This window comes from Coptis chinensis, unplaced genomic scaffold (assembly GCF_015680905.1).
Source record: "Coptis chinensis isolate HL-2020 unplaced genomic scaffold, ASM1568090v1 utg6152_pilon_pilon, whole genome shotgun sequence".
NCBI classification, from domain to species: domain Eukaryota; kingdom Viridiplantae; phylum Streptophyta; class Magnoliopsida; order Ranunculales; family Ranunculaceae; genus Coptis; species Coptis chinensis.
The window spans coordinates 51,642-71,073 of record NW_028238171.1 but is presented as its reverse complement, the minus strand read 5'-3'; the positions used below and the strand labels follow the sequence as shown (position 1 = coordinate 71,073).

Below are 19,432 nucleotides of genomic sequence, written 5' to 3'. Positions count from 1 at the left end.
ACTGTTCAGCGTCATGTTAAAGTAAGTTTTCAAGATTCTGCTAGTGTTTAAAGTTTGTTTGAAGAATGCTAGGAGAGAGATCCGAAGTTTCGGATTGGTTTATCAAGATTGTTGTTTAAACCCATGATATGTCTTCCGCAATCTCTCTTTAGTAATCGATAAGAGGGGCACAACCTCTCAGATCCCGAGTCTTTGAAGTTAGTATTGGGCCGACGCGACGCGATTCAAATCCATGCCAAAAAGTTGTTTTTAGTATTGTTCGTTTTGTATTCAGAGAAGAGGGCGCGCACGCCCTCAAGTATAGCCTTGCCCGCGGGCGGCGTCTGAGAAAATCGAAGTTGGAAAAACGGCGCGCCGCTTATTTTTGCCTAAAGTTTGAGTGTGCACCCCTCAAAACACCGGAACTCTCATCAAACAAGAGCGACCCACCGCCCTTCCACGAACCGGGTTTGGCGATGTCCGCCCATGCCTCCACACATCAGTTTTCAAGATTTTTGAAGTATCAAGCCTTTGGAAGGTAGTTTGCACTCTCATTCAGGATTGGAGGGGTAGTATAGTTTGTATGTCGTTATGGATGTTTGGGTTTCTTGCTTCCGCGGTTGGTATTGATGCCGCCTCTTCGCCTCGGTTTCTAGAACATGATTAAGTTGTTTGTTTGAAGTATTATAGGGGCACATGACCTCTATCTCATGAGGAATTATTCTTTCCATTTTCTACTGTTCCAGAAGTTCGCAGTTATAAAAAGACGCGACCCACCCTCCACCCTCTATAATGAGTATTGTTTGATGCATGTTCTGTTAGATTTTTTTTTTTGTATATTGGAGTATGCAGTATTGTTTTTTGAAGTGAGCATTGGTTGGTTGTATAAGTTAGTATTTGGTTTTCTCTATTTCAAGTTCAAGTCGGAATAGACAAGCCTTTGTATGTTCTTACTCAGCCTTGTATATTCCAACTTGAGAGGGGGAATATGGAGATATAAAGACATTTAGTAGTATATGAGGGAAAGAGAATATGGAGACTATGAGAAAGACTATTCATGTCTCCATATTCCAGCATGCCTTAACGAACTCTTCATGACAAGGCATATCTACTATTCAGTCTTCAGTATGACATCTCCACTATTAAGTTTTCAGTATGTTTTAGGTAGCAGTCATGCCAAAACTGCCAGTATGTTTTAGGTAGCAGTCAAGCCTAAACTGCTAGTATGTTTCAGGTAGCAGTCACGTCTAAACGGCAAGTATGTTTCAGGTAGCAGTCAAGCCTAAACTGCAAGTGAATATTTCAGGTAGCAGTCAAGTTATAACTGCACCAGTATTCAGTATTCAGGAGTACCCATAATAGTATTTTGTTGACAATAACAGTGATATTGATAGTAGCAGCCAAGAAGCGCACATCAAATCAGTGTTATTGTTTTCAATTTATATTATGACATCCATAACAACAAATGAAGTGAGTAGTAGCCAAGTAGCACGCCACTAAACTGGTGTTATGATTTCAGTTTGTGACTGTGGTACACCTTCAGTATTCAGGTTAGGTCATTGCCTACACCGACAGTTTCACCTCAAGAACGTTTCAACAGTTGTTCGAGTTTTTCAACTAAAGATAGTTCTATGCGAAAGGGGGAGCAGTATTCTTATCTTTTATCTTTTGTAATCCAAGTTATAATTTGCATAGTTTGCGTAATTACAGCTTGAGGGGGAGTGTTAGAATATGTTAGTATTAGTATATGTCTATATGTCCTATATGAAAAGTCTCACGTTTCTATAAGTGTACTTATTAATAATCCTATTTCTTATACAAATAAAAACTACTAGAATAGAAACATGTTTAGTAATTACTAAACTAATACCTAAATAGGACTTAGGAACCCATGGTTCAGCCATCATGGTTTCAGGATTGTGACAGAAGAGAGAATGTGAAAAGTGACTGCAATGTTGAAAACCCTAGGTTGCACCTCAATTATATGTATGTTCACTTGGCGGTATTAGTTGCATCCGAGTACTTACAAAACCCACATACTTGACCTCCACTACAAACTACAGCCGCATGCTCAAACTAGATAAATGCTAACAAGTGGATATGTTTGACTTTTTACCTTATTTTCACATGAAGATCTTTGAGATTTCAGTTTCAAATACCGTGACAAAGTTTCTACTGCATCTTCCATGTGTGTCGTTGTTGCTATCTTCTGTAACACACTAAATTGTACAAGTGTATCAAAAGGGTCAAACGAAAGTGTGGTTTGGCACAAAGGTAAAGTTGCTCCACTGACCTGGGTGTCATGACTTTAAACCACAGAAACAGCCTCTCCTCATGTGGGGGTAAGGCTACGCTCATTTTGACTTCCCCAGAGCCTGCAATGGCGGGAGCTCGGCTTACTAGTCGTCTGGGCTACACATTTTTTTTTTTAATAAAGGGGTCAAACATTGTTATTTCTCTTAAGTCTAATATGGGAGTGTGGCTTTGTTTTTGGTTAGGTCTGCAGTATGTTATTCACATTGAATTTGGAATAAACTATTGAAGTGAAGCTGGATCTTCACATATGGATTACATTGTTATAAATCTTTAGTAGAAGTTCAAAAAAATCAAATAGTCCTCTCAACCCTTAAGCCTTCAGGTCAGGGTTGAAGGGTGGATGAGGGCTTGGTATTCTTTATTATTTGCTGATTTCTGCTGATTTATGGATTTTTTATTATTTCATGACAATGAGCTATATTGCAATGGCAGGAGAGGCAACGGAAAATGGCTGAAGAACAAAGAAATTTGCTAGCACAACAAGCACAAGCAAAAGCACAACATTTACGCCAAAAAGATGAGTTTGACAGAAAGAGAATGCAGGTATCAGGAGTCACATTTTGATTGAGTAATGTCATTGGAACAAAAATCTATATGATAAGGGTGGGGGAGGGATGTTTTCTGAACTCAAAGACAAAAAGATAAAAATCGGGTTTGATTGGGTCTCTTAAATATGATGAATGGCTGCTTTTAGGTCTAGACTTTATTGTAGTGGAAACGTGACACAAAAAAGATGTAAATTAATGTAAATTCTTCAAAATAGCAATGCCCTGTCCTTCAAAATAACAATGACAAATCAAATCCTTCAAATTATAACTATGGAAGTCTTGCCTTGTGTGTTTTCTTTTGGTTTTGCTAATGGCTTGCTGCATTCATGCATTTTTTCTTTTTGTAGACCGAGCATGAAACCCAAAGGTCACAAAACGCTGAATTCGTTAAGATGCAAGAGTTGTCCTCTGAACGAACAGAAAAAGCTAGGCGTACTTCAGAAGAACAAATCCAAGCTCAGAAGCGCCATACGGAGAAAGTGAAAGCTGAAATAGAACAAGAAACAATTAGAGTTAACACTATGGCTGAAGCTGAAGCACGGGCTCTTGAGAAGAAGTTAACTGAAGAACAGAAAATGAGAACGCTTGAAGAAGAATTGAAAGGGGAAAAAGATAAGTGGCTTGCTGCTATTCACACAACTTTCAAGCACATTGAAGGTGAGAAATTATTATTCTGTCCTCTGTTTGATCTTATTTTGCCATATGGATAGTATGTTAATCAGAGTCATGGAAATTAGCTGAGCCAGCAGATATTGTCCAGGCGGCTCTATAAGCTGTTTAAAATTGTAATTGTATTCGTTTTGGTAGCTATATATACTCACAGGTTTTACTTTTAAGCACTAAATTGTGTTCTCTGCTACTTGGCATTCAATTTTGATTCTGGTATCTTCCTGAAGTTACATGTTCCATAATATTGTTTCGATGCAGAGAAGAATAGTTATTCCATGCTCTTGATATGAAATGTTTAGTGAACAAAATGGATATGCATTTTTGTTGCTCTCTCCAATAATAGTAATTTTGTTGGAACATGAGAATTTATTGATCATTGAACAACAATTTGCAGATGGTGTGTGGGTATTATTGACAGACCGTACTAAATTAATCATGGCTGTCGGAGGAGTTACTGCAGTAGCTGCTGGAGTTTACACGACTAGGTGTGAGTTATATGTTATCATTATCTTCTGTTTGACTTGATTTTATTGCTTCCAAAATCTTGCGAGGAACGGATTGTAACTGTCGTGATTTTATGTCACATGCCATTATTGTAACTAGTAACATTTTTACTTGCTTAAGATTAATTCATTGTTATCGAACATGAGCTCCTAACTCCTAATGAGTAATGTCCACTGTCTCCATATCATTAAGCTGTTATCCTTGATATTCAAATTAAGCAACCATCTTGACAATGGTACCTTGAATTTTATTTAGACATCACTTAAGATGGGTTTACAATGATTTAAGAGGACCTTTTTGTGTATGTCAAACCATCTGACAGGAGTTTTCTAATATTGAATGTTAACACTTATCATTGGTTGAGAATGATAAGGTGTTGCACTTCTAAGAAAGATTCCTGAAATTTAAAGGACTTGATACATCCATTTCTAATATTGAATGTTAACACTTATCATTGGTTGAGAATGATAAGGTGTTGCACTTCTAAGAAAGATTCCTGAAATTTAAAGGACTTGATACATCCATTTGCTTACCTTGTTATACAATCTACTCTGATTTGTTTTTGAAGAAGTCACCAATAATCCTTGTCACTTGTGTCTACGTTTGCTAGATTTCACGAGTTAATGCTGGTATTTTCTATTACAGATTAAGCATCGCCAAAATAGTTTGATGTAAAATCTATTGTGGTTAGAAATTCGTAAGGTTCAGATGTTTACTATGAAAAAGCTAAAGTAGTTACTTGCTGCTAGATTTTCCTTTTAACATATAGGAATTTCAGTTGTCTTGCTTTAGGGAAACTTTTTTTGCTGGGAGGGAAAGACACTTATTAGTTCTGACTTTCTTCCCCCAACCCACCCACACCACTACTTGTATGGCAGTAATGCAGTTGTATGTAGTTAATTACGTATTGCCTAGTCTCCTATGTGCTTTCCGTGTTATTATAGTGGTGTTTGAGATGATATTCCGTCATGATCCCCAAATATAAATAGATACTTTATTGTACAATGTTTGCAGACCCTAAACACACTCTAAGTTAACGTTGTCTTTGTAAAAAAACAATAATAGTATTGTTCTTCCTCACCATCAGTCAAGATCAAAGAGAAAGTTGAAAGCAAAACATGACACAATCATAGTTTCACATGATTTCACATATCCATCAAACTTTCAAACTTTTATAATAATAATTAAAAAAAAAAAAAAAAAAGGCAAAATTCTAACCTTATACCTCTTCCACAGCAACCCACACTTGATAATGCTTAAAAAAAACCTTATACCTCTCAACAAACTCTCAAGAAAGCCCTTCATATATATAGAGAGAAATTGGAGTTGGTGTGTATGTGTAATACAGTGAACTTCGATTGGAATTGGAGAAATTGGAGTTGGTGTGTATGTGTAATACAGTGAACTTGGTGTTTAATTTCGATTGGAATTGGTATTCAGTAAAGTGGGGGAGTTTTTTGCAAATTAAGGGAGGTGGTTCTAAAATCTTAAAATAGAGAGATTGGAAATACACTGTTCGGTTTTGAAGTGGGACTCCTAAAGACCCGGCTATCATATAGTGTAGAGAAGAGATATATATATATATTCTTTTTTTCCACTACTGCTCTGCACTGAGCTGTGTATGAGCATGCGAAGCATATTATAATCCATAATGCATATTTCTCCAAATTTATGGGCAGTAGGCAAAAAAAGTTGGGTTAAAAAGGATTTGGGACCTTGGGGGTGTCTAGTAGAAGGCTCCATAAATCACTATGTCTTTCATAATTCACATACTGCTTACAATTATAAATGACAAGCGTAATAACAAAATGGTTGTGATAAAAGATCACAATAGCCACCATTAAAACCACCAAACAATAAATTGCATTTGCATTGTCTACACAAAAGTAATGGATGATATTCCGAACAAATCAAATTCAATGATCTTTTTCAGCCAAATATAACTATATTATGTAAATTTGAAGTTCTCATCTTCAACAGAAGTAAAACTGGTTTATGCTTTCATATAGCAAACTTTACAATGATGAAAGGAATTACCTCCGCTTAAATTTTTTTGTCTACACAGAAGTTTATATCTGATTCTTTCGTAACAGAACTCTACATAGTGGTAACATGTGATAATTCTCATCTCTTCGAGTTTTGCAAGCATACACAGAAGCCTATTCAGATGATCTTGTTTCTCACGTCCTCGAGTTTCTTCAATATCTCCTGCGGTGTTCGTCTATCCAGCACATCAGCAATCTTCTTCTGTACAACAGGAGACAGTGTTGAAAACTGCTCACACAAATCACCATCAATCACATTCTGCAAAATTGTTTCACAAACCTTATTGTTAATAACAACCTCATAGAAGAAAATAAACAATGCTTGATGAAGAGTTTATAACTAATCAGCGAGAGAAGACACTCAGCAGGCTCCATAAGAAATGACAGAACAAATTGTTATATCACTACAGCCGTAAGTCCCTTGGTTGTGACCAATGGAAATGGTAGAAACCCAGACAAACAGAGAACTTGCAAATGTTGCATCTAGCCAATAACCATAATGGACCGAGTAAGACAGAGGTGCAGAACTGTAAACGATAAGATAATCCAGACAAACCGCTGCAAGCTTATCCTATATCTGTTTTATTGTTAAATGACAAAATAAACATAAAAACAGAGCCCGGGCTACCATATATACTTGATGGTACTGCTAGAAATCTCCCAAGCTCAAATTAGCAGAATTGGCAATGCCTATAATATGTGCATTGTCATAGCTTGGATTATTATATACATCCTTATTCAGAGGCAGGAGAAAATTATATGAAGGACCTCAGATGCATATCAAGTATAGGTAGAGTGGTAGACTATACCAGTTGGAAGTATATTTCAGCAGATACTCTACCATGGTGGTAAAGATACCAAGCCAACAACCTCACAGCTTCTCTAGAAAAAACCAACCATTTAACGTAGTATACACACAATGTGACGTCACATGACGTCAAAATGTGGGCTTTTTGGGTGGATTTGCGACATTGATGGAATGGAAACTCTGCCAACTGTAGTAGAGGATCTGATCTCTTCAGATAGGAACACCTTTAGGCTACCTCACAGTAATCACTTTCGAAGCACTGAAAGCCTAAGATCTTGTTTTGAGATGATAAATCATAAATTAGGATGTAAATTAAAGTACTGGCAAAGGAAAAACATGATGCAAGTTGAGGCCAAGTTTTGTGTGCTCATCACAGTGTGTTACACACCAAGTAGCCCACTATTAGTTCTTAACTAGAGTACTATATGATGCAGTTGAGGTACGTTGTTTATGAGTAATGGATAATAAAATGTCTAGGTGTTAATCATCAAAGAATTTGGCTGATAAACAATTATGGCATTTATTCACGAGTGTTTATAAACAGAAAATCCAAATTCACAAACTTACCTTAACTGGGAAATACGCAGATCTGTATGCTAAGTGATCTCTTCCACACAGAGGTGGATGTTCCTGCCTCATATTCATCTCTAAACGAGAAAAGAACTCAATATCCTCTCTGAAGGTTAATGCCTGCAGAGCCCCTATGCAACCCATTACAGTCCCATAAACAATGCAGTCGTGACCTCCTAGTATAAGAGATGTCTTCTCAAGGCACGTAATAGTATCACCAACATGAAACTGTACAATCTCTTCGACCTTGTTGGGAGCCCCATTCAACTTCCCTTCCTCCCACTTTATCTTCCCACCAGTTGGATCTTCTTCAATGCGATCCGAAATATGCTGTGGTATACGAGTGAAGTAAATATTTCCAAACTTGTCAGCGCCTGCCATCGTATCAAAATCTATCCGGTATGATGCTGTAAGCCATCTGGGAAGACTATCATCCGCAAAGTTATAAATCTGATTTTCATCCCTCCTATACTTGCAGAAGTGGAATGACTGTGAAGGACAAAACCAATAAACATGACATTAGCAATGAACTTACATTACTTTTAAACAGTTATAGACATATCAACAGACCAATCAGTGGGGAATTGGTCGAATGACTGTAAGCACTTATATTGAGGCAAATTCGTAGGAAAATTGTAAATATGCAAGAATGCAACCAACTCTTCGGTGATGATTCAATAAGGTGTTCCTAATGGTATTACAATAACAGGAAATGACGTGGCACAAATTGATATAACGGCTTGAGTGATAGTAAGGTAGAAGTAAATGTTCTCGTTTTCCAAAGTTTTGATATTTGCTAAATTACGCCAATCAAGCCTGGCCTCATCATCACCTTAAGAAACTACCGTACCACAAAGGGCTAGTTATGGGATCACAACTCATAATGTTATTAAATGCTAGGATATAAACTTGAAGCTAACTTCATACCTCTTGGATGTCACCAACATATATCCTGTCCCGACATGTGTGAACAGAGACTATTGTGTGGGGGAAAAGCTTATTTTCACATTTTCTAAGCAATTTCCTCTTCCCCAAATCATATAAACGGAGGACTGGCCCAATGCCAGCGAGCAGATGTCCTTGAAACTGGCACAAGGCAAGAGGTGTGCCTTCTACTTGTGTCTTGTGCAATAACTGAAGACCTTTTCCATCGTCTATGAACCTATAGATATGTATAAACCCTGCTGCATGACTTCTCTTTGGCCAAAACTTCAACCCTTTCACTGTACCGACTGCCAAAAGCATTCCATATTCCTTATTGTTGAAATTCACAGTACACACGCTAAAAGCAGCTTCATTATCCTGAAGCTCTAGCAGACAGGTCGTAGTTTCGGTCCTTGGCTCAATAACTCTGATGCAAGACACCCAATTCTGTGATTCTGCCTTTGGATAACCATACTGCTCATCTGAAAGTGAACCACATATTTCCTCGTCATCATTACTGTTTTCCACCTTTTGGGCATTATGATTTCCATTCACCTCCATTCCAACAGCCTTTAAGCAATCCTTTCTTGCAGCCTTGCGCTCTTCTGCACTGAATGCTCCCTGTTCACTCTCAATCACTATCAACTGTTTCCCATTGGGGTGATGAACAAGTTTCCTTGGAGTATATCTCAGAGGAATCATTGTTTCATTGAATGTCTCTCCCAGTTGTTCAATGGTGAAGATCCTCAGTGCATCCCCAGTAACAGCGACAACACCTTCTGCACACTGACCAGATGAAAATGAGGCCGCAAATTCAAGAGTTTCATACGAAAGAGGAGTCAGCAAAAAGTTTCCTCCGTGAATATATCCAAGCCAAGGCTTACTTGACAAGCAGAGCAGTGCTCTTCGACCTCTCACAAGAGCACAGAAGAGTTTTGGAGCTCTCAGTCCCAATAAACGGGAACGCGTATCTGAAAGTTGACCCGTCACCATGTCAACTACAGTTCTGTATAGAACACCACTTTGCAAACCCACATTAAGAAAAACACCCGCAGGGAGATAAACTCCATCCTCCCCACCTACTGAAGCATGAACATCAAGTAAGAGAAGCGATTCTGGCGGTGAAGATACACTCTGTACACTCAAGATCTTCATACAGTCATCAGGATCTAAGGAGAAGATACGGATTGTGTTGTCGTGGGACCCAACCGCAAGAAAACACGACCTTTGTCTTCCTTCAGGAACTGGGGCAATGTCTAAACAAGCCACATTACCCAACATTCCATGCCTTTCAACCTCGATTAGCAGACCTGTCATGTCCATCTCAAAGTATACAAGCTCCCCTCCAGCCAGAGCTATAACAACCTGATATCCATTAGAAGCTACCTTCTCAATTGTCCTTTTGGAATTCCATTCATTTATACGTCTGTCCTCCCTTATATGCCTGATTCCATTTGGATGTATCTGTGCTAGAGAATCTTCACCTAAGAGAGAAACGCAAAGCGAAGGAACAGTGTCAAGAAATCCACTATCACTAATTTCTTCAACTGTTTCGCCGATAGAAAGCAAGAGAGTAGCATTTGCAAAGGAAACAACAATGTAAGCATCAAACTTATCCTTTCTATTCTTTTTCAAGGTCCAAACACCACTAGGGATGCCAGGGAGTTGGGACACTGCCCGCTCACTGACAGCCAATCCTGGTCTCAGTATCCGCAGGGAAGAACGGGGGCCCCGGCCACAAAGAACGAATATCTGGGGAGTCTCCTCCTTAAAGAGATTTGCAACTTTCATATCCATTACTGGCATTAAGCTCTCAACTTGGTCAATCCTGGCGAGGTTTTGAAGGCGTCTTGGCTGGAAAAAGACAGGTTGAAAACCTTCCTCCATTTCAATTAACGTAGCCGATGAAGATTCAACATCCGCAGCATATCCAATCGCCCTAATCTCATACAGACCATGATTCCCAAACTCCGAGGCAGCAAACAGAAAATTAGCTTTCAGAATGCACATTGCACTCGTAACAGGCAGCGTATCAAAATACTTAATCTTCAATTCTGTAACATTTTCTTTACCATACACCAATGTACACATAAACAAATCCCCATACTCACTTTGCAGCAGAAATAATAAGAAGTATTTCTTCCTGTAAGTAGTAGCTGAAACAATGAGCACCCCATGCTCTGCGGGCAAGTCAGATCGTCTAGGAATAACAGCACGAATATCAAGATGACCCGTATTCTTAAAAATAACATAATTCTCTGCACAAACTAGTACACCCCCAGGGCCATCAACCCCTCCAGGAACAGTAACAAGCATATTTGTGCCATTATCAATCGGTTCAGACCACTTCCTAGAAACATGATTAAGCGAAAGATCAAGCTCATAAAAAGTAAGAAATTTCTGCGCCCCATTCCCCACATCGGCTTCCGAATAATCTAGTTCAATTGCAGCAAATATAGGATTCTCCCAACCAACATCAACACCCTTAATATCATAAACAAAAGTATGACTCTTATGGGCTTCTAACGGAGAATTAATCTTCAACTCTTTACCATTTCTCCTATCAAAAACATAAACAAACTTCTGTTTCTCACAAGCACCTATCATAACAGCTCTACCTTTAGGATCCACAGCTAAAAATTGGCCAGGTATCATTCTCCTACACCCAGACTTCCCAAATGTCTCATTAAACAACACATGAAACACATTCTTCTTACTATCATACTCAAGTACAGAAATACACCCAGAATCACTACTTAACACTATATAATCTTTATCATTACCATGTAAACTCAACTTACTTAAAGAACGAATGGTACCGAAAACATCAACAGAAATAAGAGTTTGAAACTTGCTACCATTTGCTGTGTCGTCAAGTTGGATTAGTTGGAGAAGTTTGTTGTTGGCCAGTAAGATTTGTTCAGTGTTGGTGTTTATGAAGTTTCCAGATATGGCAAAGGAGATGGCAGTGGATGGTTTTAGAGTAAGGTTGTATAGATACATTTTGGTGAAAGGTGGTGGGTTATGTGCTATGAATGAAGATGGTTTAGAGTAGAGGGATGGAAAGTGAAGAAGGAGAAGGTTTGGGTGATGGATGAAATGAGAGTTGAGCTAAGTGAGTGAGGGTTTTGTTAAACCCTGAAGAAAAGAAACGGAGATAAAAAGGACAGTGTTCCGTTCCGTTACTTTTTCAGGCTTGTTTTGCAAGAAAAAAGGTTAAAAGGGTATACTGGTCATGTGACATGTGGATCAAGTCCAAATCCAAGCCCAGCCCAATCCCCGAACTTAACAATGAACTAAAAATCACCAGTGCGTAGAGAATCATGAAAAGTGGCAAACATAATACTACATCTTGTGGCATGGTCATTTTTTCTCGGTCCAAAATAACACAATCCTTCATTTTTTCTCTCTCAAGGAACCTTACAGAAATAAATGAGTTGGCAAGTGTTAAACAGTATTATTACATATAAAATTTCACTCATAAACTAACCAACTTACGACCAGCCATCATAAAGACACGACAATGATGCATATCTCCTGGTGGTTTGAACTTCTGATTCAAAAACTACCACTATCACTTTCGTAACAAGAAAATTGAAAAGTTAGATCAAACATTTCGATGATACTCTAAATAAAAACTACTGCAGATCAATTAGAGCAAGCTTGTGGCGATCAAAATATGTCAACATAACAGGTTGGGGAAAAAATGAGAAGAAAAGGGTCATGCTAAAACTAACTTCAACAGGGATTGTCTATTTGCTGAAACTACTCAATAGTGTCAGGAGGGTGCATTATCAACAAGTACTTTACCAACATACCAACTATTGTTTCAAATAAACCCTCCCCTGTTTCAAGTATTGAATATAGATTACGAACCACCCTCATCAGCAGGGGCATGGCCGCCTTGAGCAGATCCATGATTGTTAAAAGCATTTCCACGAGGACCCCTACCACCCCTGCCCCTTGTGTTATAGTAGTTCTTTGGATAATAACCCCCGGGCTGGTCATAATGTTGATTGCGACCATTCTGGTAGCCACCACCTCTGCTGCCTCGCCCACCACCACGTCCATTAGGATAACCCCTTCGACCACCGCCACCACCACGATACCCTCCTCTCTGGTTATGGTAGTCCCTTCTCTGACCATATTGATGATCCTTTGTCTCCATGTTCTGTTCCTCTCCATCAACCTCTGGTTTGTGATCAGAAATAATTTCCACAGCATTTGCCATTTCTGACTCGTCCTGGAAGAAGCCACAAATTTCCAATATTTCCATCAGAAAACAAAGCAATACAAAATAGCTTGTTCTACTAGAGAAACTAAAATATGACCTTTGAGAGTTCCTCGACAGGAATAGATTGCTCAGCACCAGCTTCCTGCCCTTCAAAATTTTCAGTTTCTTCATCCTGCTACAGAGCATCCACCATTTAAAAAAAATGAATTCCTTACATCAACCCAGAAAAACTCATATCAAGATTTCGGGTTCGCTTAGGGATTCTTTAAGTCTGTGGTATCATTCAACAATATTCAGTATCAGCCTGTAGTAGGATGATATAAAAGGGTTTTATAGATACGAATCCTCTTCTGTAATGTCATGAAACCATATGAGGAGGTGATACATCAAGTAGCTCTATCACTAACTTCCATGGATTGGCATTGGCACAGACAGAGATATCTGAAGAAGAACCAGTGAGAGACGACACAATTGAGCGCACCAAGAGTCAAGACAAATAAGTGTGCCAAGACTCAAATGAATCACTTACGAAAAGAAGGTTGATTACGAAAGCGACAAAACTTGACGCGGGACACCTTGTGAAGCACTAAAATAAGTCAGATTCTACATCCGACACCAGCAATAGAAAGGAAAAGATACAAAAAAAAAGTATCCCCGGAAGGGCACCATATTTGGAAATAAACCAAGCTAGATGACTTGTGCAATTTTGATGCTGCACAGTATTTTTTGGGCGGCTATGAATATACTATTTTTGTTTATACTTGTCCTGTGCAAAGTAGATGGACAAATACTTCAGAACCGTCCATCTCTCTCCAATCCTCAAATCTACCAGTGGTCACTCAGGATTTATGCCAATGGATATTGTATTAAGATAAACAAAGGCAACTAGATGAATTTTTTTTTCCACAAGAATTATTTTATGAAAAGTATTGGTGTACGATGGATAAGAGTTGGCCCCATACAACTTTTTTTTTTTTTTATCTCTAAAAGTTATATATCATTCCTAATAAAAAATGCTACAATAAAGATAACTAGCACTTAGCAAGGAATTAACAGACGCTAACTACATTCCCACATGATTCTCAAATACAAAAATTACTAAATTAGTTTATCCCAATTGCAAATGAAATTAAGAATTCTGAACTCCCTAAAAATGAAGACGTTCCTTGACCAATCGACCATCACACAAACAACCCCTTGCAAGATACTAAGGTGGGAAAATGGTTCCCAACCAACCTTCGCAAAAACACCATACATATTACAGAATAATAGAATTCCAATTGGTCATGAAAGGAAGGTATTCTCCTAAAACCCAAGATTTCAGAAGCCTACACATACATGTATTTTGTTGATTCCAGCATCTAGTTGTTGAACATTCCTCTCTTGTGCTTAATCACCCTCTTCCATCTGTCCTTCCAACATGCCAAAATTATAACCCTAGGCATATGCTTCATCAGCCACTTTGCTTTAGCTGGTGTGCATGAAAGTTTCTCTCCAGTGCGCCCAAAATGGTATATGGTCAAACCCACGGCATATTAGAGGATGAACTTTCTTTTTAATTATTTTATTTTTAACTAACAAGTAATCAACATCTTCTGAATTTCACAGAAAGAGCAAAGATTGTGTATAGTCACCTCTCCAATTAACATATACAACAGTTAGGACTCTTTAGGAAGGCCACCCAACAAAAGCAGGCTACTCTCAGGTGTTGAGTTCCACCATTCATAAATGAAAATCAGCAATTATCTCATGTTCTTGAAGGACCTCTATGGCATATTGCTTCGTGAATGTTCACACAAGGGTTTCATGGTGCTATACAACCAATCTCTATTATCACACTCCCCAAAGCTAGTTCCCTCAACATAGAGTGCAATATACTCAACTTGCCAATCATTCCGCCCTTCCTCAACAAGATGACATTTTCACCTGCATGTGGTCCAAAAAGAGTGCACTCTTATTCAGAGCCGCCCTCCTTTATTCATGGTATTATACCTTCAATGGTTTTGTCAACCACCAAGACACTTTCTTCAAAGATTTCTTGATCAGCGCCTGGTTTATACTTAATATTCCCTTTGCAAAATCAGGTCAGCCCCCCCAAAAATGTCGACCAAGTGGTCTTTGGATTCTCCCATCACCTCCCAAACATTGAAAACACAACCTCAAAAGTCAAAACCACCCGATAATGCATATAAAGGATACAAATACAAGATTAATAAACTCATTAACCCATATACACAAAACAATAAAAGCCAGATATATAGAAATTATTTTCTTTTCCAGAATCTAAACTTGATTAAAATGGCAAAAACAAAGTACAATTCTCCATGTCAATGCACAAGGTGAATGAGATAACTGTGGAGCTTGTAATGACATTTGATCCAAATATTACGAAAATTGACAAGGAAGTGTGCAGTCCTCTTCCCCACTTCAATTAGAAATATTATCAAAGTGTGTGCACTAGCATCCTTTTTTTTTTTTATCGGTAAAGTATAATTTTATTAATATAACTAAAAATAGATACATAAGGATGAGATATCCTCCATTACATACGCATAGAAAAAGAAAAGAAAAGATAAAAACATAAAGTGGTAAGTCCCTTAGCCCGACCATCTCATTATGGACTCCCATCTAAACACAAACGCCTCAAAAGGTATGTCTCGTGTCTCAATATGCACCTTCGCTGGGCAGTTAAATCATTGAGTATTCGCCGAAAGTAACCGTAAGTACTCTCGCTTAACCGACCGACTAACAATTTAATCCCCGATCACAATCGGTTCAAAAAACTCGACCAATTAGCCGATGAATACGCGCCGATTAGCCGATGAATTGTATTCACTATTTCAATGTTATACACTTTAATCATATTTATTTTAGTTGATTGAGTGTTTTGATTGTTTATTTATTGATTAATTTTTTTTTTTGACAAGTGATCTTTATTAAGAGGGTTGTGCATAGCATAGAAGATACAAAAGAAAACAAAATGTAAAACAAAGGAGTGAGAACCTCACTTGTTTACACGTAAAAACAAAACAAACTAACTACCCTCCAAAGACCCCAAAGATCACTCTACCTTAAGACATGTGACCAATCTAAAACAAGGTCTTTGAACCTGTAATTCCTTCTTTGATATGTAGTGGACATCCAATGCCACAGTAACCCTTTAACCTCTAGCACAGTACTCCGAACTGCTAACACTTTACCCCAGAACATGTGATTGTTTCTTGTTTTCCATAGCACGCAAATAGTAGCATACAATAAAAGACGCCATATCTTGTCCCTAAAGCATCCGTATCTTTTCCTAGGTCATAGTGATAGAAAATCTTGTAACGACTCAACTTGAGCAAAAAATGGAAAAGCTATTACCCTTGGTTGTGTCAACTCTGCCCACACCCCTAAAGCAAAAGAGCAGTGTAGGAAAAGATGATCAATATCCCCATCAAAAGTGTCACACATTGTACATATGTTGGTATTTTATTATGTTGTTATTTATTGATTGATTAGGTTCTTAATTGGCTCCATTATGTTGTAATTTCAATGTTAAATATATTTAACAAGTATTGTACAGAAATATAGTGTTATGAAAAATCACCCGATTAATGCTGATTAATTAATCCCTGACTGATTACACCTACTCGCTCTTCAAACGAGTAGCGAGCAAGTAGCGATTTAACTGCACAACACCTTCGACTAGAAACATAAAAGAGCTTTGATGGCCAACACAACTTTCTCCAAATGCGTTGTTGCTCTCTCAAAGTGTCTTTGATTTCTCTCCAGCCAAATCCCCCACAGAATTGCAAAAAGCAACGTGCTCCAAAGTCGCCTTCCCTTCCCATAGTGGACTCACAAGTCCCATGAGGCTAATAACATCGTCGCCGAAACCGGATAAACCCAAGAAATCCCCAACTCTAGAATAAAATGACACCAAACTCGCCATGAAAAGGGGAAAAACAAAAGAATATGATTCAGACTCCCCCATCCCTAAAACACAATGGACAAAAGTTGACAAGGACTTCTTTGACACGTCTTTTTCTGAGATTGTCAATAGTCAAGATTTTACCAAGAGATGCACACCAGACAAAAAAGATAACTTTAAAAGGCAACTTTTGATGGAACTTTAGAATCCCAGATAATATGACTATGAAATTTAGGAAGGGCAATAAGATCATGACGGGGAATTAGTTAGCGAAACTTGAAGTAAAAAGATCTAGAAGAAAATCTCCCTTTCTTGTTAATAGACCAAAGCCTCTTATCTTTGTCCGGTCTCACAAAAAGAATAGAGTCTAACACCATCGTGAGAGCAACCACACTCACTATATCTCTCCTCTGTGAGAGCAATATGAATACCCAAGTCCCAAACAATAAAACCATTGTGTTCCCTCATGAATAATCGAACTAGCAGATTCCTTCAATCAGAAACGACATATAATCTAGGGAAAACATGTGACAGAGGCCTCTTGTCTAGCCATATATCCTCCCAAAAGCGGATGCTATAACTTTTGCCTAAAGCAAATCTAATATGTTTGTAGAACGCCTCTCCCACTCTCTGAACGCCTTTCCAAATACCACAGCTGTAAGATATGGGCATTTGACCACTCTCCTACCCCAAACCATATTCTCCAAACCTAGACACAATCACCTTCCTCCAAAGGCTCTCTCTTTCCTCCCCGAACCTCCAAATCCATTTATCTAGCAAAAGCAAAATTAAACTCTCGTAAAATAATACCTAAACCACCTTCCTGTCTAGAAAGACACACCTTCTCCCAACTAACCAAATGAAACCTATGCCTCTCCTCACTGTCATCCCAAAGAAAATTTCTAATTATTGCCTCCAATTTAGTGGCAACACTCTTCGCATGTAGAAAAGGGACATAATACACAGGAAATATTATCTCTTATCCACAATAATCATGTTCAAAAATAGTGCACATCAGGTGAAGAACATGTTATGTGCTTCAAACTGCAACTACCCACTCACAATGGAAAAAGTAGATAAAACCCCAAAAACACATACCATATACTATGCAAAACGTGCCAGCATACTACAACGTGGTAACAAGGTGGCCAATGGATGATGGCCAACAACAAGACAATAGCTGACAATGTAGTCAGGGTCAACTTACAAGATAGTTGTATAATCAAGGTGCAAGGAAAACCCCAGACACCAAAGAACTATAATGCCTAAGGGGAGAGACTAAAAAAAACAGCACGCACACGCCTGAGTGAGGTAAGTTCTAATATAGGACACAAAGTAATTTAACCAGCATAAAAAACATCTTATTGAACCAAGAGTAAGTGTCTTTCCAAAAAGAAAATTAGTCCAAGCTAAGAGAATTGCTAAGACTCCATAGATCAAAATGTACAGGTATTAGATATAAATGGCATGGCTTGGAAACGTTTGGTCACTACGGTTATAAAACAGCAATGAAGAACCTAAGTATTTGCCCTTTTAGTTTGAAAAATATGAAACATTTGTAGAAAAGGAATATAAGTTTGCAGCAATCCAGTGCAAAAGTAAAATACGGCACAGTAAGATTTCAATAACGATTGCCCTAAGTATCAGGGAATGGCTGCACTCTTACAATTAAGAGTACCTAACTTGATGTTATACAGAGTATATAAAGTTAAAATCAAACAAACCTAACCAATAAGATGCATTGTTATAACAATTAAAAGAGCAATGAAAATTACCTTCTGCTCATATTGCGCAAAATCACTTTCAGTCTGCACCGTAACTTCTGATGACACAGAAGATCCTTGCACAGCCACATTCGAAGGAGCATACTTCCCCGCGGCAGCAGCAACTTCAACAGCAGCTTTCATTTCAGGACTAGTAGTAAAATAATCCGACGCCAATATCTTCTCAAGTCTCTCTCTCAATCCCTTATCTACAAACAACTCAAAAAAGAATCAATCTTTACACTAAAAAAACATCAAAACAACAAAAAAGAGTTAAATTTTTCTTACAAGTAATCTCCCCGGCATCATCAATAGCCTTGTCAGAATTCTCTAACCACAACTTAGCATGCTCCACACAACTCCTCAATGCATTCTTATGCGAAAGACTAGAATTAACCGGTCTCGAAACAACAAGCCCACCCAACAAAGAAATGATATCTAAATCTTTCTCCCCAAGTAACAACCCATCATCATCAGTAACATAATCATAAGTCAAACAACAACCACGTTCATGAGTTCTAGTCAACATAGTAGAAGTAAAATCACTTTGTTGTTTCACATCAAATAAACAACTAAAGTAAAGTAACTTCAAAAGATCTTCTACCTTCTTCTCCACCACGTCATCATCTTGTTTTTCTTCCTTGGGCTTGTTGTTCAAAAAGACTTCTTCTTGAACAACAGTGTACAGGGGCTGACGTAGTTTTTCATACTCATCTATTAAAGTGAGTATGGAAGGCTTAGTTTTTAAGACTTCTTCTTGATCTTTGTTAATCGGTTTGCCTTGTGAAGAAGCTTCTTCGATTTGGAGTATCTTGTTGTACTTTTTTTTCAGTGCTCTTAATCTTTTGTTCATGAAACTCATCACTGGTCCATCTGTTGTAGTAGTGCTGACGTCATAGTTGGCTTGTGGTGGTGATGTTGTCATTGTGCACCTGCCCCCAGTGGAGAGAAGGTGGAGGGGTTTTTGGAGGAGAAAAGAGGAAGCGGCTGTGAGTGGGGGTTTTTCAGGGGAAAGAGTAGGGTCCTCGTTTTTAAGGATTAGAACAAGTGATGGGGAAATTAATGGGTTTTACTGGATTTGAGTCTTTTGAGATGATGAAGCCCAAGCCAAGCCCATTATCACACTACAATTTCAAGCCCTCTAGATTTTGACATACTT

General features: G+C 38.2%; 3 protein-coding genes across 4 annotated transcripts; 1 reads left to right on the top strand and 2 right to left on the bottom strand.

Annotated features, from left to right (window-relative positions):
* Positions 1-2,695: 2,695 nt before the first annotated feature.
* LOC147472979 (uncharacterized) lies at positions 2,696-4,037 on the top strand. Its single transcript, XM_086587978.1, has 3 exons — positions 2,696-2,838; positions 3,191-3,500; positions 3,907-4,037. Exons 1-3 carry the CDS (start codon positions 2,743-2,745, stop codon positions 4,035-4,037), a joined length of 537 nt encoding a protein of 178 aa, XP_086444104.1. The 5' UTR covers positions 2,696-2,742.
* A 1,904-nt stretch (positions 4,038-5,941) lies between these two features.
* On the bottom strand, positions 5,942-11,514 carry LOC147472978 (spliceosome-associated protein 130 A-like). Its single transcript, XM_086587972.1, has 3 exons — positions 8,367-11,514; positions 7,437-7,928; positions 5,942-6,320 (listed from the first exon to the last, which is right to left on the bottom strand). Exons 1-3 carry the CDS (start codon positions 11,364-11,366, stop codon positions 6,180-6,182), a joined length of 3,633 nt encoding a protein of 1,210 aa, XP_086444098.1. The 5' UTR covers positions 11,367-11,514; the 3' UTR covers positions 5,942-6,179.
* Positions 11,515-11,983: 469 nt separating this feature from the next.
* Positions 11,984-19,329, bottom strand: LOC147472977 (uncharacterized). 2 transcript variants are annotated; one of them, XM_086587974.1, is made up of 4 exons: positions 18,562-19,329; positions 18,286-18,482; positions 12,695-12,772; positions 11,984-12,606 (listed from the first exon to the last, which is right to left on the bottom strand). In XM_086587974.1, the coding sequence occupies exons 1-4, from the start codon at positions 19,196-19,198 to the stop codon at positions 12,232-12,234; spliced, it is 1,287 nt and encodes a 428-aa protein (XP_086444100.1). In that variant the 5' UTR covers positions 19,199-19,329; the 3' UTR covers positions 11,984-12,231. The 2 variants fall into 2 exon arrangements, with proteins under 2 accessions (XP_086444100.1, XP_086444101.1); XM_086587975.1 differs by having other exon boundaries at positions 12,695-12,769; positions 18,562-19,320.
* Positions 19,330-19,432: the final 103 nt, after the last annotated feature.

Coding starts and splice junctions, on each gene's coding strand:
- LOC147472977 (XM_086587974.1), bottom strand. CDS start 19,198: ATGACAACATCACCACCACAAGCCAACTATGACGTCAGCACTACTACA. Junction 12,773..18,285: donor TTGCGCAATATGAGCAGAAG/GTAATTTTCATT, acceptor GATGCTCTGTAG/CAGGATGAAGAAACTGAAAA. Junction 12,607..12,694: donor CTGTCGAGGAACTCTCAAAG/GTCATATTTTAG, acceptor GGCTTCTTCCAG/GACGAGTCAGAAATGGCAAA.
- LOC147472979 (XM_086587978.1), top strand. CDS start 2,743: ATGGCTGAAGAACAAAGAAATTTGCTAGCACAACAAGCACAAGCAAAA. Junction 2,839..3,190: donor TTGACAGAAAGAGAATGCAG/GTATCAGGAGTC, acceptor TTCTTTTTGTAG/ACCGAGCATGAAACCCAAAG. Junction 3,501..3,906: donor AACTTTCAAGCACATTGAAG/GTGAGAAATTAT, acceptor AACAATTTGCAG/ATGGTGTGTGGGTATTATTG.
- LOC147472978 (XM_086587972.1), bottom strand. CDS start 11,366: ATGTATCTATACAACCTTACTCTAAAACCATCCACTGCCATCTCCTTT. Junction 7,929..8,366: donor ATGTTGGTGACATCCAAGAG/GTATGAAGTTAG, acceptor TGTCCTTCACAG/TCATTCCACTTCTGCAAGTA. Junction 6,321..7,436: donor CTGCGTATTTCCCAGTTAAG/GTAAGTTTGTGA, acceptor ACAATTTTGCAG/AATGTGATTGATGGTGATTT.